General features: G+C 39.1%; 1 protein-coding gene across 2 annotated transcripts; it reads left to right on the forward strand.

The window, feature by feature from the left end:
- Positions 1-574: 574 nt before the first annotated feature.
- ZNF214 (zinc finger protein 214) lies at positions 575-12,848 on the forward strand. 2 transcript variants are annotated; one of them, XM_075546136.1, is made up of 6 exons: positions 575-790; positions 1,891-1,980; positions 7,103-7,232; positions 7,554-7,601; positions 9,408-9,565; positions 10,895-12,848. In XM_075546136.1, exons 5-6 carry the CDS (start codon positions 9,439-9,441, stop codon positions 12,586-12,588), a joined length of 1,821 nt encoding a protein of 606 aa, XP_075402251.1. In that variant the 5' UTR covers positions 575-790; positions 1,891-1,980; positions 7,103-7,232; positions 7,554-7,601; positions 9,408-9,438; the 3' UTR covers positions 12,589-12,848. The 2 variants fall into 2 exon arrangements, with proteins under 2 accessions (XP_075402251.1, XP_075402250.1); XM_075546135.1 differs by lacking the exon at positions 7,103-7,232.
- The last annotated feature ends 1,742 nt before the right edge of the window (positions 12,849-14,590 follow it).

A 14,590-nucleotide genomic window follows, 5' to 3' on the forward strand; every position in this document is an offset into this window, starting at 1 on the left:
ACCCAAAATGAACAGATTTCAGTTGAACTTTCAAACCAAGAGCAGATAAGGAAGAAGGACTCACTTGGCCCCCCACTTCGGAGGACGTAGTTGTGGAAAAACTTGTTATGCATAAGCGTCGTTCCGCACTGGTGTGTTGTAAAACGAAACAAAACATACTGCTTTCGAGTTGATTCTGACAGCGACGCTGAAGGGCAGGTTAGAACCGCCCCCGGTGGGTTTCGGAGACTAACTCTCCAGCCCCCTTTCTCTAGCAGAGCGGCTAGAGGTTTCCACCTTCTGGTTAGCAGCCCAAGATTCTTGACATCTCCAGGCAGGGTCGCTACTTCTTCCTAAAGTCCACCCCGCCCCTTTGCTGGATCCCCGCAAAGCAGCTCCAGGTCATCAGAGGCAGTGTCAGGGCCGGCCGCTCACATCCTCAGTCCCGCAGAAGGTCAGGGCAGCCCCTCCAGGACGCACAGGACGCACAGGGCGCACAGGGCGCCGACGTTCCTGGCCAATCAGAAGCCGCGTTCTCCCCGCGCGCTTTCTTCGCCGCCGGTTGCTCCCGTCTCCTTGGAAACGCTCCGACGGTCTACTCCCAGGCCGGTAACTTCCGCTTCGGAGGCGGCGGGTCGCAGCCATTGTTTGCCGGAGCCCAGTGTCTAGACGGGCTCTGGTTCCGTGAGTGACGTGGCTCCGGGAGGCCGAGGCCGACGTGGACTCGGGCGGGGATAGCTGTGACATCAGCAAGCGCGTCCGAAAGGGCGGGTCGGGCACCGAGAAGCGGGCCCAGGGAGCCGTGGTGGAGGTGGGTCCTTGCAGCCATTCTCCCAGCGCTGAGGCCGAGCAGCCCCGGGCCCGGGACCCCGGTGCTGGGATGTGGGAGGGGTGGAGGCGGACTCGGGGCCGCGGGGGTCTTCGCGGCAGGACCCGAACCCGGACCAATCGGTGACCCCGCGCAGAGCAGCAGAGGCCACTTCTCCAGGATGATTTGCGCGTCACGTTGCGCTGGAAGAAACTAACCCTGCCCTCCTCTCGGGACCCACATGCACCACCCTTTCTCTGGAGACTTCACCAATTAATTACCTGACCTTGCCCCCAGGAGCTTATAATTAGTAAGGAAGTACTCAGACTAACGAAGGTGCATGTTCCCGTTTTACTGGTGGAGAAACTGAGGCCCTGAAAAGTCTAGAAATATAGTATTGGTGCCAAGGCTGGCCCAGTAATCAGGTTCGGAGTGCCCCAAGATCTACGATCTTCCATACAGATTCCAGTAAATCCGGTATTTATTACAACTCGCAGAAGGATTCGTTTTGCTATTGAAATTAATTGAGTAAATAAATATTTTAAGCCTTGAAACAAACTGTTTGTGTCTTGCTGTTATATCTATTATTTTTTGGTTCCCATGTTTACTAGTAATCCACGGCCATCTTGCAGTTCAGATGCGTTGAATGATATAGAGAGCATATACATCCCTGAGGGACTAAATTATTAGGTTGTAGCCTTTGAAATTTCGGTTGATATTCTTAATTGCCATCGAGTCATTGCCAACTCATGGTGATCCCAAGTGTGCAGAGGGAAACTGCCCCGTGGAGTTTCAAGGCTGTGACTACGCAGGAGGTTGACACGTTTCTCTTCCACGATGTCTCTGGGTTTAAATCGTGAACCTTTCCATTAGTTGTTGGAAATTGAACTGTTTTTGCCAGTCAGTTTCTAGGCGGTCAGCACTGAGCTTCCAGATATTGATGCTCACAGCTCTTCTTTCCTGACCATTGAAATGGAACTGGAATATTCCAATCTATATCCAGAAGATTTGGGGGTCACACCCAATTAGTATGTGGAGATTTTAATGAGTTTGGAAAGCCCGATGCATGACTTTTCACTCCTTCCTTCATTCTTCTCTCCCAGCTCAGCCTTCTCAGTTCTCTGCTCTCCCGGACAACAGCACAGAGAAGGAAGGAATGTCTACTGCTTCCCTGGAAGTCTCATTCCAGCTGAGTAAGATTGTCATTTATAACATGCCCCTGAATTCTCCATGTGCAGTGGGGATTAGTGGGGGAGTAGCAGTGTGAACAAATGGATGAAGCTGCATGGAAAATGCAGTTTAACCGACTCCTGGAGGGTAGGACATCCAGGCTTCCAATACATAGAACCATGTTTGGCATATAGTTGCATTAAGTGTTTCATCAGGGAATCAATGGCTGGTATAAGTATATATTTTTTCATTTATCATATAATGAGCATTTCCCAAGTATTTTTTGTAGTATAAGTTTTGGTGACCACATGATGTTCCATTCTAGGTATATCCTATGCTGGATTTAAATTTGATTTTGTTGGAGAAATGTTAATTATTTTCTAATATGGTATTTTTGCTATTATAAGCAAACTTATAAGACAAAAACAAATCACTGCCATTGAGTAGACCCTCTAGGACAGGGAAGAGCTGCCCCTGTGGGTTTCCAAGACTGTAGCTCTTGTTGTTGTTGTTTTACTGTACCTCAATGAAAGGTCAGTGATTTTTATTAGATTTTAATTTTCATCTTGAATGATTCACAGAGGTAAAAGGACACAGAAGAGGAGAGGTAATTCTACATCTTTACATCATCATTATGTAATAAACACATACTTAGGTTTGTTTCAGATGCTTAAGTTTAAAATTATAAGTGAGGATATAAACCCCAATGATCACTGTAACTATGGGAGTAGAAAAACCTTGTCTCTCCTTTGGAGCTATTGCTGGCTTTGAATTGCCGACCTTGCAGTTAATAGCCCAACCAATGTGTAACAATTATGCCACCCAGGCTCCTAATACTTGTAGTAAATGCATAAGTCATTAACTGAATCCCTTTGTTTCCTCAAGCTATACTCTAGGAAATAGGATGGAAGAATCAAAGAATATATATATTTTTAAGATTTTTGACAAAATCACCAAGTTCTTTTTGAGAAATATTACATGAACTTGGGCTTCAGTTACGTAGTGCTTACGTGTTGTGCACCTGAGAGTAACAGTTTTAGACTCTCAGGGGCAGTTCTACCTTGCCCTAACAGGTTGCTATGAGTCGGTGTCGACTTCATGGCAGTGAGTTAGTCAAACTCCTATAGCCACTTAAGGAATGATGCTATCTGGCTTGCCTTGAGTAATATTTTACAAAATTTGCCTTGGTTTGCATTTCATGGGTCTGAATAGACTCGGTAGCAAATAGAACTTGAAAACCTTTACTGAAGTTGACAAATTTTCTTTTTTTTAAAAAATCACTTTTTGGGGGGTTCATACAACTCTGATCACAATCCATACATACATCAATTGTGTAAAGCACATTTGTACATTCATCATTCTCAAAACATTTGCTCTCCATTTAAGCCCTAATGATCAGCTCCTCATCTCCCCCTTCTTTTCCCGCTACCCCCTCCTTCATGAACCCTTGATAATTTATAAATTATTATTTTGTCATGTCTTACACTGTCTGATGTCTCCCTTCACCCACTTTTCTGTTGCCCTTCCCCAAGGGAAGAGGTTATAGGTAGATCTTTGTAAATCAGTTCCCCCTTGACCGTTCACATTCTTTGATGAATTGCCTCTTGACAAAACCTATTTTACTGGATTTTTAGGTCCATTTGATATCAGGTACTCTTTGAATATAAAAAATATAAATCCTTGTTATATCTACTGTAAATATTCTTGTTTATCATTTTACTTCTAAGGACTTCTTTGTTTCTATACACTTAAGTTTGTATCAGGTGAACCTACTTTCTTATGTATATGGTTTTATGCTTTGAAAACTTCTTAATCCTCAAATCTAATGCATAATTACTTTCATGGCATTCAAATATTTTTTATAGTTCAAAGTATTTTAGATTTTTAACTCAGAATTATCAGAAATGATTTGGTGTAACAAAATACAAGAGAAATTAAATATTTTCTTAGAAATGTTTAATTTTTACTTTGATGATATGCTACCTTTTCATATACTAAATTACTAATGCATACATACATACATATGTACATCCAGGCGACTTTTGAGTATCTTTTTCATAGACCTAATTCTCAAATTTTATACTGGTATCTGAGTATTTCTATTGTTGTGCCTTATCAATAATGCAATTAATGGCAATAAGAAGGAATTTGGCTTTTCTTTAAAACTCAGTGAGGGGATAAAAAAAGGATAATGTAACCAAGAGGAATTGCTGAAACCCTGGTGGGGACTGAGCATGATAGTGGGACAGGAGGGACGTCAGAGGAAATTGAGGAAAGAGCTGGGAGGCAAAGGGCATTTATAGAAGTCTAGATAAAGACATGTACATATGCAAATATGTTTATGAGGATGGGTAAATAGTTCTATGCGCCTATATTTTTATAGGTTTAGTATTAAGGTAGCAGAAGGACATTGGGCCTTCACTTAAGTACTCCCTCAATGCAAGAATACTTTATTAAATTGGCATTCTATGATGCTCACTTCCCTGACACAATCGCTGAAGACAAAGAGGGTGAACAACCAACTGTGGTGAAGAAAGCTGATGGTGCCCGACTATCAAAAGATACAGCATCTGGGGTCTGAAAGACTTGAAGGTAAACAAGTGGCCATCTAGCTCAGAAGCAGTAAAGCCCACATAGAAGAAACACATCAGCCTGTGTGAATACTAGGTACCGAAGGGATCAGTTATCAGGGATCAAAGAACAAAAATTACATAGTTGTGTGCTCACCTCCCTGATATGACCGCTGAAGACAAATGGGTGCATAAGCAAATGTGGCGAAGAAAGCTGATGGTGCCTGGCTATCAAAAGATTTAGCATATGAGGTCTTAAAGGCTTGAAGGTAAACAAGCGGCCATCTAGCTCATAAGCAATAAAGCCCACATGGAAGAAGCACACCAGCCTGTGCGATCACAGGGTTTCGAAGGGATCAAGTATCAGGTATCATCAGAACAAAAAATCTTACGATAGTGAATGAGGAGGGGAGTACAGAGTGGAGACCCAAAGCCCATTTGTAGGCCACTGGACAATCCCTTACAGAAGGGTCTTGGAGAGGAGACGAGCCAGTCAGTGTGCAATGTAGCAATGATAAAACATACAACTTTCCTCTAGTTCCTAAATGCTCCGAATCCTACCTTGCAAGTCTGGCTAGACCAGAGGATGTACACTGGTACAGATGGGAACTGGAAACACAGGGAATCCAGGGCGGATGATCCCTCAGGACCAGTGGTGTGAGTGGCGATACTGTGAGGGCATAGGGAACCTGGGTTGGAAAGAGGGAACCGATTTCAAGGATTCACATGTGACCTCCCTGGTGGATGGACAACAGAAAAGTGGCTGAAGCGAGACGTGGGACAGAGCAAGATGTGACAAAATAATAATTTATAAATTATCAAGGGTTTATGAGGGAGATGGGAGCAGGGAAGAAGGGAAAAAAATGACCTGATGCCAGGGGCTTAAGTGTCTGAGAGCAAATGTTGAGAATGATGAGGGCAATGAATGTACAAATTTGCTTTACACAACTGATGTATGCATAGATTGTGATAAGAGTTATATGAGCCCCTAATAAAATGATTAAAAAATATTCATTAGTCTGTATATGGCTGTTCATATTATTAAGTTTTAAAATTGTACATTTGTTTTCATATATTTATTTGCTTGTATTTGCTAACATTTGAAATTCAATGAAGTAATTTAGAGGTCAAGCATATAATCATCACAAAGTATCTCAACTTACATTTACAGTAGCAATAAAAATACCTTAAAAACTTATGTATAAAAAAACTTATCTAAAGTACTTAGAATTAACATAAACATTTCAAAATTTTATTGGGAGGGCTTGAATAATAGGAACTGCTCTATTGTAGATAAAGGAAATATAATTTTAAAAAAATTAATGTAATTTTGTTCTTTTAAGTTTAACTATATTTTCAGTAAGTTCTTAAGATAGTAACAGAATTTTGGTGGAAGGTGTTGGACGATGGAAAAACTAACAAACTGATCTTCAAATGAATTTTTCTAAAAACAGGAAAATTCATGGAAGAGGGATGTTTTTGTAGCAGTTATACTCTAAGCGTTTTGTGCACATCATCTAATATACTAGTATCCTTGTGTATGTTTTTCTAGGTTACAAACCGAGTAGTGGAATTCCTGGATATTGTAGTAGAATTCCTGGATATTGGGCATAGTTGCTAATCGTTTTTCTTTTCTTTTCTGGAACTTCTTATATATAGTCATGACCCCAACAGATAGTTTTGTGTAATTACATTTGCAAGTGCTCTCAAATCAGCGATTTTAATTAATTAGTTAAAATCAGTGATTTTAAAGAGTGAATTTACAATTAAATTTCTAGTTTTAATGAGAATGCTGTTATTTGCATGTCTTTATCCTCATTTTACTAAATTACATTGCTTGCAGTCTTAAGTGAAAAGTGCATGTTGACTTTTAAACATAAATTAAGATAATTATATTTCATTATATAATTAAATTTGAATTATATTTTCAATGATATATTTTATATTTATATAAGTGCTTATTTTTATTTTCCATTTTGACTCTTTTACTTCTGGAATAATCCACCCCTTCACCATGCTATTACATGCTTTGGTATTATAGCAGATTGAGTTTTCCCACAATAACTACACTTTTAATTGATCCCATCCTTTCTGTTTTTATAATGTGGCTGACTCTTCCCACCAAACGGTGGAGTCTGTTTCCCATTGTCTACAATATGAGTGGGATTTGTGATTGCTTCCGTCAGTGGAGTACAGCAGGGATGCTGTGCGAATTGTGAGGGGGAAGTATACAAACTGCTGGGGCAGCCTCCGAGCTCCTCTAATTTCAGGATTGGGGGCGGGGCTGGGGGATGATCAACAGCATAACCCAGGGCTGATTCCTGCAAGATGGAAGTCAGACATACTTTTCTTTCCATATGTTTTTACCGATTCTGACACTAGCGTGCCCTCCTATGGCACTCTGTTCTTCAGTGCTAAATTGGATAATTTCTTACAACGGCCCACAGAATTCACAGACCATATTCACATTTAGGGAGTGTACTAGGGAAGTAACAGGCTACAACTCGGGATCAGGATCAGGAAGCCTATCGTGCATATTTTTCATTTCCTTTCAGTGATGCAAACCTCTTCTCAGGCCCTCAGGCTCCTCTCGATTCTCTGGGGACAAGTCCATTCTGAAGAGGACTTCTGTCTCTTGGCTCTCAAACTTGGTTCTGACCATTGTCTGTCATGATCAAGTGATACAAGGCTCTTTATTTTTTCCAGTAAGTGCCTGATTCCCCAACTCTGCCTGAAGGTGTTTAACTCTCTCTCCATGGGTTGAAGCTTAACTCTGTCTCTGATCCTGAGGCACCTAACTACCAGCCTAATAAAATGAGTTATTTAATATACTCCTATGTCCCTTTTCTCATTCTCCTCCTCGTCATGTTTGCATTGTCAAAAATTATGGTTATGGGTAGATCCCTGTCCCTCTCGCTGCTGTTGAGTCAAGGTGTGCTCTCTTTTTTTTGTTTCTAAGGGGTTTTGTTTTATAATAACCATAAACATTACCAAGATATTTGATCATCTTATCATATCTTTTGCAGCGTTCCCTGGATTTGTTTATATTCTTAATTGGCTTGTTAGAAAAACAGGTATGTCTGTTTAAAATATTTAGACTATTGATAGAAATATATGTATTAAATGGAAACCATAGAGGAAAAATGGAAGTCGGAGGTAAATAATAATGTGGGATTTCATAGTTTCTTTTTACTCTGGTAAATATTTGAAATTTTCCATGCTCATGTTTATAATCTTGAAGTAGTCATGTCAAATCATAATCAGCTTTGGGTGGTGATATAAAATGGCTTGTTATTTTATCTCTCATAAAATAAAATGACTGCTAATACAGTATAAGATTTTTCCCTTGGACTTAATTTTTCTAATATATTTTTTTATAACTTAGTCTGTCCTTTAATTTTTAACCTTTTAACATTCATGGTTTGAGCCATATCTCTTATAAAAGCAGTGATTCTGCTATACATTACAGCTTAGTTATTTTATTTGTATCTATTTTATATAGTTATTATACCTGTGAATTTTGTATCTAGATTTCCTGCTTTCATATTTTCAAGTGAAGAAAAATGATTGAAACATATTTTTTAAAGTATTTTGGTGTGGTAGGTTTGATGTGTTTATTAGTAAGTTAAATGTACATGGCCGAGAATTTCTAGAAACTTGTAAAAAATATTAGGAGTGTTTAGATATATATGAGGGAGATTCCAAAAAGTTCATGGGAAAACATTATCTTTTAATTCCACTTTTCCATGAATTTTTTGAAGCCCCCTCATGTTTAAGAGAATTGTCTACTGCTGTATTATGATCGTCAAAAGGCTGGAAACCGCCTTAAAGTTCATTGGTACATGGAAGCAGCTAAACTTGGAACATCATAAAATGAAGTACTAGACAACTTTTACAAATGAGTTTATTAGTTACACTGTTGCTGAACAAATGCCCCCCAAATTTAGCAGCTTATACAACAAACATTTGTTATTTCCCATGCTTGTTAAGTGAGAGGAATCTGAGGTTTGTATAGTCGATTCTTTCTGGCTCAGGTCTTTCACACTAATGTATTAGGTGAGCTGTTAGCAGGGGTGCAGTCATCTGAACGGGTCACTGGAGTTAGAAGATCTGCTTCAGCTGGTTCATTCACATAGCTTTTGTGAGGAGGCTGCATGTCCTTCACTGTGGGCAGAAGGCCCCAGTTCCTCTCCACACTGGTCTCTTCTAAGTCTCCTCAGGGCATGGCAGTTCACTTCTCCCAAGGAGAACGGTCCAAGAGACACACAGCAAGGAAGAAACTGCCATGCCCTTTATGGCCTGGTTTCCAGAGTTGCACAACACCACTTCCCATTTTGCTTAAAAATTTTTTTTTTAATTTAGCAAAAGTCAGTCACAAGTCTGCCCCTCATTCAAGGTGTGGGACTTTGACATCCTTCTCTTTAAGAAGTACTTTCAAATACTTTGTGCGCATATTGTAAAACCACCACAAATAAGGCTTCAAATAATCAATTATAAAACACTAATATAGGCACTATTGAGCAATATTGTTAATTGGCAGTTCTGGCCTGAAGTATGCACACCTGGATCCATATCCCATCTGCTATCTTCTAGCTCTGTAATTTTGCAAATTTACTTAATCTCTTTCCATCATTGTTTATGAATTAATAAGATGGGAACAATAATAATACAACATAGAATGGGTTTGTTAATTGAAATACTACATGAGAAACACCCAGTGGTTAACAGATATTTGAATATAGTATTCATTTGTTTGAGTACTGTATTTCTGCCCTTTGCATTTTCTTCCTTGTTGGTTCTTTTTCTTTCTACTTTTTTTTACCACTTGTATTACTTGCTAAATGTACTTTTTTTTTGTTTTTGTTCATCTTCTTACTTAGATTTCTTCTGGAAATCCTGATTTTTGACCAGATGGCTATATCATTTGAAGATGTCACTATTATTTTTACGTGGGAGGAGTGGAAATTCTTGAATCCTTCTCAAAAAAATCTCTACAGAGAGGTCATGTGGGAGAACTACACAAATGTCATGGCAACAGGTAGTTGGCCAACCTCTTAGCAAATTGGCTTAATTTTCTACTTGAACGTTTTGTTGAATATTTTTTGTGTGAGTGTTGTACTAAGAATGGTGAAATAGTCTAAAAACATATCTTAAATGACAAATGAAGCAAGATATATTCCAAGTCCCAGTGGATAGCTTTTTTCATGTGTTTGTTTCTAGTTGTTTTCTGGTGTACACTTAGAGCTCAGATCTCCAGACGGAGTCAATTTGTGTAGTTGCAAATTTACTTTCTCTTCACATGATTTGTGCAAATTAGCTATTGTTGTACAACAAACTATCCCAAATGTAGTGGCTTAGAACAACAGACTTGATTATTTTTCATAAATCTATTGTGGAATGGCTTGTTTGGGCCTGTATGCTTAATTCATATATATGGCCGTTGCCTCAGTGTGAGTGGGGATGTGCTGGCCAGATGCCCCTCTTTAAGCAGGCTAGTTCAGGCTCATTGACAGAGAGGGCAAGCCCTAATGTGGAAGCACTTTTCAAGTTTCTGCTCTTAGGACTTTTAATGATGTCCCAGTGACCACGAATGTTGCATAGCCAGTGTCCAAGAGGACAAGTAAAAGTATAGATAAACACAGACTAATGCAGACACCTGACACACAATCTACTATACTAGAAGACAAAAATATATAAAAATAATCATTCCATTTCTATAATGACCCAAATAGATTGACTAATTACATTTCAGTCTTTAAGGGTATTTTCACGAAACAACTGTACTCTAGTAGATACTTAAGATATGTTTGTAGAGTGAACAAATGTATAAATGAATAAAGAAGCAAAAAATTAATATTAAACCCAAATGGTGCAAGCAGAGTCATAACCCTTCTTTTCCACTTCGACATGTGTTCATAATACCTATTCTTGTCCTTTTAAATCAGTTTTTATGGTAGTTAATATTTTATAGTTGCTGATTTTCCAGTGCATTTTTCCATTCAACAAAGATTGCTGCAATGCCTTGATATGTGGAAATACAAAGATAAATTACTCCTGTCTTCATTGAATTTATAAATCTTTGAGGGCCTCTTTTTACATTCTTTTCTGTTTTTGATAGCCCACCAAAAGAACTGGACCATGATCTACAATTGGATTTAATTTTTTTATTGCAATAGAGCCTACATGCTAGTTATCTTACTGTCAGACATAGAGAAGAAAGAAATCACGAAGGACAAATAATGCAGATTATTTCCAGATTAAATAAAATGTTAAGTTCTTCCTATAGTTCCAGAGGCCATTGATGATTTGGAAAGTTTTAAATACAACGTACAACTCACAACAGGATTCTCTGTGCTTATTCTTCTAGGAAAGTGGAATGAGAGCCACAGACCCCAAGAAGAAAGATTTAGATATTTAGGATCTGACAGTGTTTCCTGTTGGCAAGGATGGAAGAATGTAAGCACTCAGATATGTGAAAATCAGAACAACATGGAAACTGTTCAGGAGGTACATGCCAAGAACCTAATGCTGAAAGACCTTTCCTATTGTCAAGAATGGTTAATATTCTCTACACAAGTACCAAGATATGGGAACTATGAAATGAAGTTTGAAGGCAAAAGTCTCAGGAACTTTAAATGCAAAAAGTTTATACCTTGGAAGTCCTTAGAAACAAAAAATGCTCAAGATTATGGGAGAGAAATATATATGAGTGGTTTTTCGCAAAGTTTTCAAGGAAACAGATACTGCCTTGCCATATCCAGGAAAAGTCACGCTGTGGAAAAAGAACTGAAGCTCCTAGTTCATTCATACATCCCACTAGAAGGAGTCCTTCCAAAGTTCATTGGAGAGACATGTCAAAATGATCTACTGAGAAACTCCATAGAAGAGAAATACTGTGCGTGTCGTAAATGTAAAGAAATGTCTTACTGGAACTCAGAGCATGTTCTCTGCAAGAGAAAGCCATTTGAAGAAAAGCTCTATCAATGCTCTATCAGTACAGCATGCTTCCCCCAGAGATCGGATCTGTACAGACATCCAAGAATGCACACAGGTAAACATCTGTGTGGATGTGATGAGGTCAGTCGTCACTTTAGTCAGAACTCAGGTGTTCACTTTACTCACACAGGCCACCCAAGGGAGGTGCCTCATACATGTAAGGCTTGTGGTAAGAGCGTCCATCACATCGCTAGTTTCCACAGTCGTCCAAGAGCCCGCACATCAGAGACACTCTGTCAGTCTGAATGTGATGAGGACTGCGGTAGAAAGTCATTGCTTCACATTCACCGAAGGCTTCACGTAGGGGACAAACCTTTCAAGTGCAACCAGTGTGGTAAGAGCTTTAGTCGGAGTTCAGTACTTCGTGTTCATCAGAGAGTCCACACAGGAGAGAAACCATATAGGTGCGACGAGTGCGGCAAGGGCTTCAGTCAGAGCTCAAACCTTCGAATACACCAGTTGGTTCACACCGGAGAGAAGTCTTACAAATGTGATGACTGTGGCAAGGGTTTTACCCAGCGTTCCAATCTCCTCATTCACCAGAGAGTGCATACTGGCGAGAAACCCTATCAATGTACTGACTGTGGAAAGGGCTTCAGTCACAGCTCAGATCTTCGTATTCATCAGAGGGTTCACACGGGGGAAAAACCTTACATCTGTCATGAATGCGGGAAGGGCTTCAGTAAGAGTTCAAAGCTTCACACGCATCAACGGGTACATACGGGCGAGAAACCCTATAAATGTGAAGCGTGCGGCAGGGGATTCAGTCAGCGTTCACATCTTCTCATTCATCAGAGAGTCCACACAGGAGAGAAGCCCTATACATGTGCTGAGTGTGGGAAAGGCTTCAGTCACAGCTCAAATCTTCATATTCATCAGAGAGTCCACACCGGAGAAAAGCCTTACCAGTGTGCTGAATGCGGGAAGGGCTTCAGTCATAGCTCAACTCTACGGATACATCAAAGAGTCCACACAGGAGGGAAATCCCATACATACCATGAGTGTTATAAGAAATTAGAGAGAAAGCCATATCTTGATGATAATCGCAGTAGAGAAAACTTGTAGTTTTATTGAGTTAAAAAACTTTAGTCATGACTCAATCTTTATGTCACATAAATGCTGCTCGGAAAGAAGTCATACAGCATTAACCTAAATAAATCCAATAAATCTTTAGCTTTATGAAGTGACCCTTAGGATTCTTCTATATTTAAATTAAAGTATACTTGTTTTTACAATAAATATAATGTATAATCATAAAATTTATAAAAGATTAAGGGAGAAAACATTCTAGTTTTTTTCTTTCCTTTGCATTTGAATGTTCTGGAACTCATGTTCAACCCTGTATTAAAACATTTTCTTAAAATGTGGTGTGAATTGAAATTGGCTAGCCAGCTCTGAGACAGCATCTCTTGATTCCCTCAGGAAATATAGAATGCACAGAAAAAGGAAAACACAAAGAATTTGTAACCCAACTTTATTGTTTCACATGGAATAATTATCTAGGTTTCCTGTAGAATTCAATTGCTCATTTTTAAAAAGTCCACCTGATAGTAAATATCTTATAATACTTTAGATATTTTATCTCAGTCAGAAAATGCTGAAACCAACTTGTTTTAAGGTGGTTGTACTCTGAAACAACTGCATTTCACCCCATGAACCCAGTTTTTTTTTTACTCTTAGGTTCACACACAAAATAACTGGAGGCAGAATATTATTTCCTTAAGCTATTTAAAGTGGGGGAAAGGTTGGAAGAACATTGACAGGAGTAAATACTAGGAATTTGCTGGTACGGAATAAGAGATCTAAGCAATAGAATTTGATTAATGTCAGAACAAATTTGTATTGAATATATTACAATTTGATTAATGTCAGAACAAAGTTGTATTGAATATATGCTAACTTAAAATTGAATTTAGCTACATGCAACAATAAACTATCAATCAAATAATGTAAGGAGACAATTTGGCCAATATGCAAATGGAGTAGAGTCAATAGGAATACAAAGCCTGACAATACTGACACACATATAATGTTTGAATATCATTGCTCTAGAGAAAAGGGAAAACATGGACGTATTTGATAATATCAATGAAAGGGGTATTTTCCTGAAGATTTAGATACTTGTAGCCCTGAAAATTAGCTATTTGAGCAGACAATATATTTGAAATAATTTGAATCATAACAAAATATTAAATGTTTTATCCTAGTATCGGGAGTTGGGATACTCCCTGAATAACAGATTGAAAAATAGAACTAGGAGACATTCGAGGATGTAGCTATGAACTTAAATGGAGTAGAAATAGCTGAATCTCCCACAAAGGGCCTTGTTTAAGGACATGATGCTAGAGAACTGTAAGAACTTTCTCTGGGTAAAATGACTTCTCAACAACTCTGTGCATATGGAGCATCTTGGCTTTCTATATTGACCAAATGGCTGTATAGCATGATATTTAAGGAAAAACCAAAACTTGTTTAGCTGGTTCCTACTTGAAGATGGCTTCACGGGGTTCCAAGGCTATAGAGAAACTAGTTCTAAAGAAACAGACTGCTGCTGCTTTTTGTTGGAGCGTCTCGTGGGTTCTAACCGATATCTTTAAATTAGTGGTTGACTAGTCACTGCTACTGAGGCTTCTCCCAGTGAACCATACCACAACCAAAGCAAACCCACTGTCTTGTTAATTTTGATTTGGCACCCCATACAGAATTTCTGAGGCTGTAAATCTTAAAAAGGAGAAGATGATTTCAGAACAAAATACTGCCATCAAGTTGATTATGACTTACAGAAACCCTATAAGACAAGGTAGAACTGCAACTGTTTGAGTTTCTAAAACTATGGAAGTAGCTCCTCTTTCTCCCATGGAGCTGGCTGGTGGTTTTGAACTGCTGATGTTTTGGGTTCACAGCCCAGCAAGTAACCGCTATAATCACTACTCCACCAGGGCTCCTGATAGTCTCATAGCTGCTGATGTTCTACCCCTGTGGGGTGGTGTCATGGTTATCCATTGGGCCAAGTGCAAGGTCAAGGAAAGACAAAAGAAGGGACAGGAACTGCTATGCTATTTTTCAT

Source organism: Tenrec ecaudatus, chromosome 4 (genome assembly GCF_050624435.1).
Source record: "Tenrec ecaudatus isolate mTenEca1 chromosome 4, mTenEca1.hap1, whole genome shotgun sequence".
Taxonomy (NCBI): domain Eukaryota; kingdom Metazoa; phylum Chordata; class Mammalia; order Afrosoricida; family Tenrecidae; genus Tenrec; species Tenrec ecaudatus.

Excerpts from the sequence above, each read along its gene's own strand:
- ZNF214 (XM_075546136.1), top strand. The coding sequence starts at position 9,439 with ATGGCTATATCATTTGAAGATGTCACTATTATTTTTACGTGGGAGGAG. Across the intron at positions 9,566-10,894 it reads CACAAATGTCATGGCAACAG|GAAAGTGGAATGAGAGCCAC; the intron begins GTAGTTGGCCAA and ends TTATTCTTCTAG.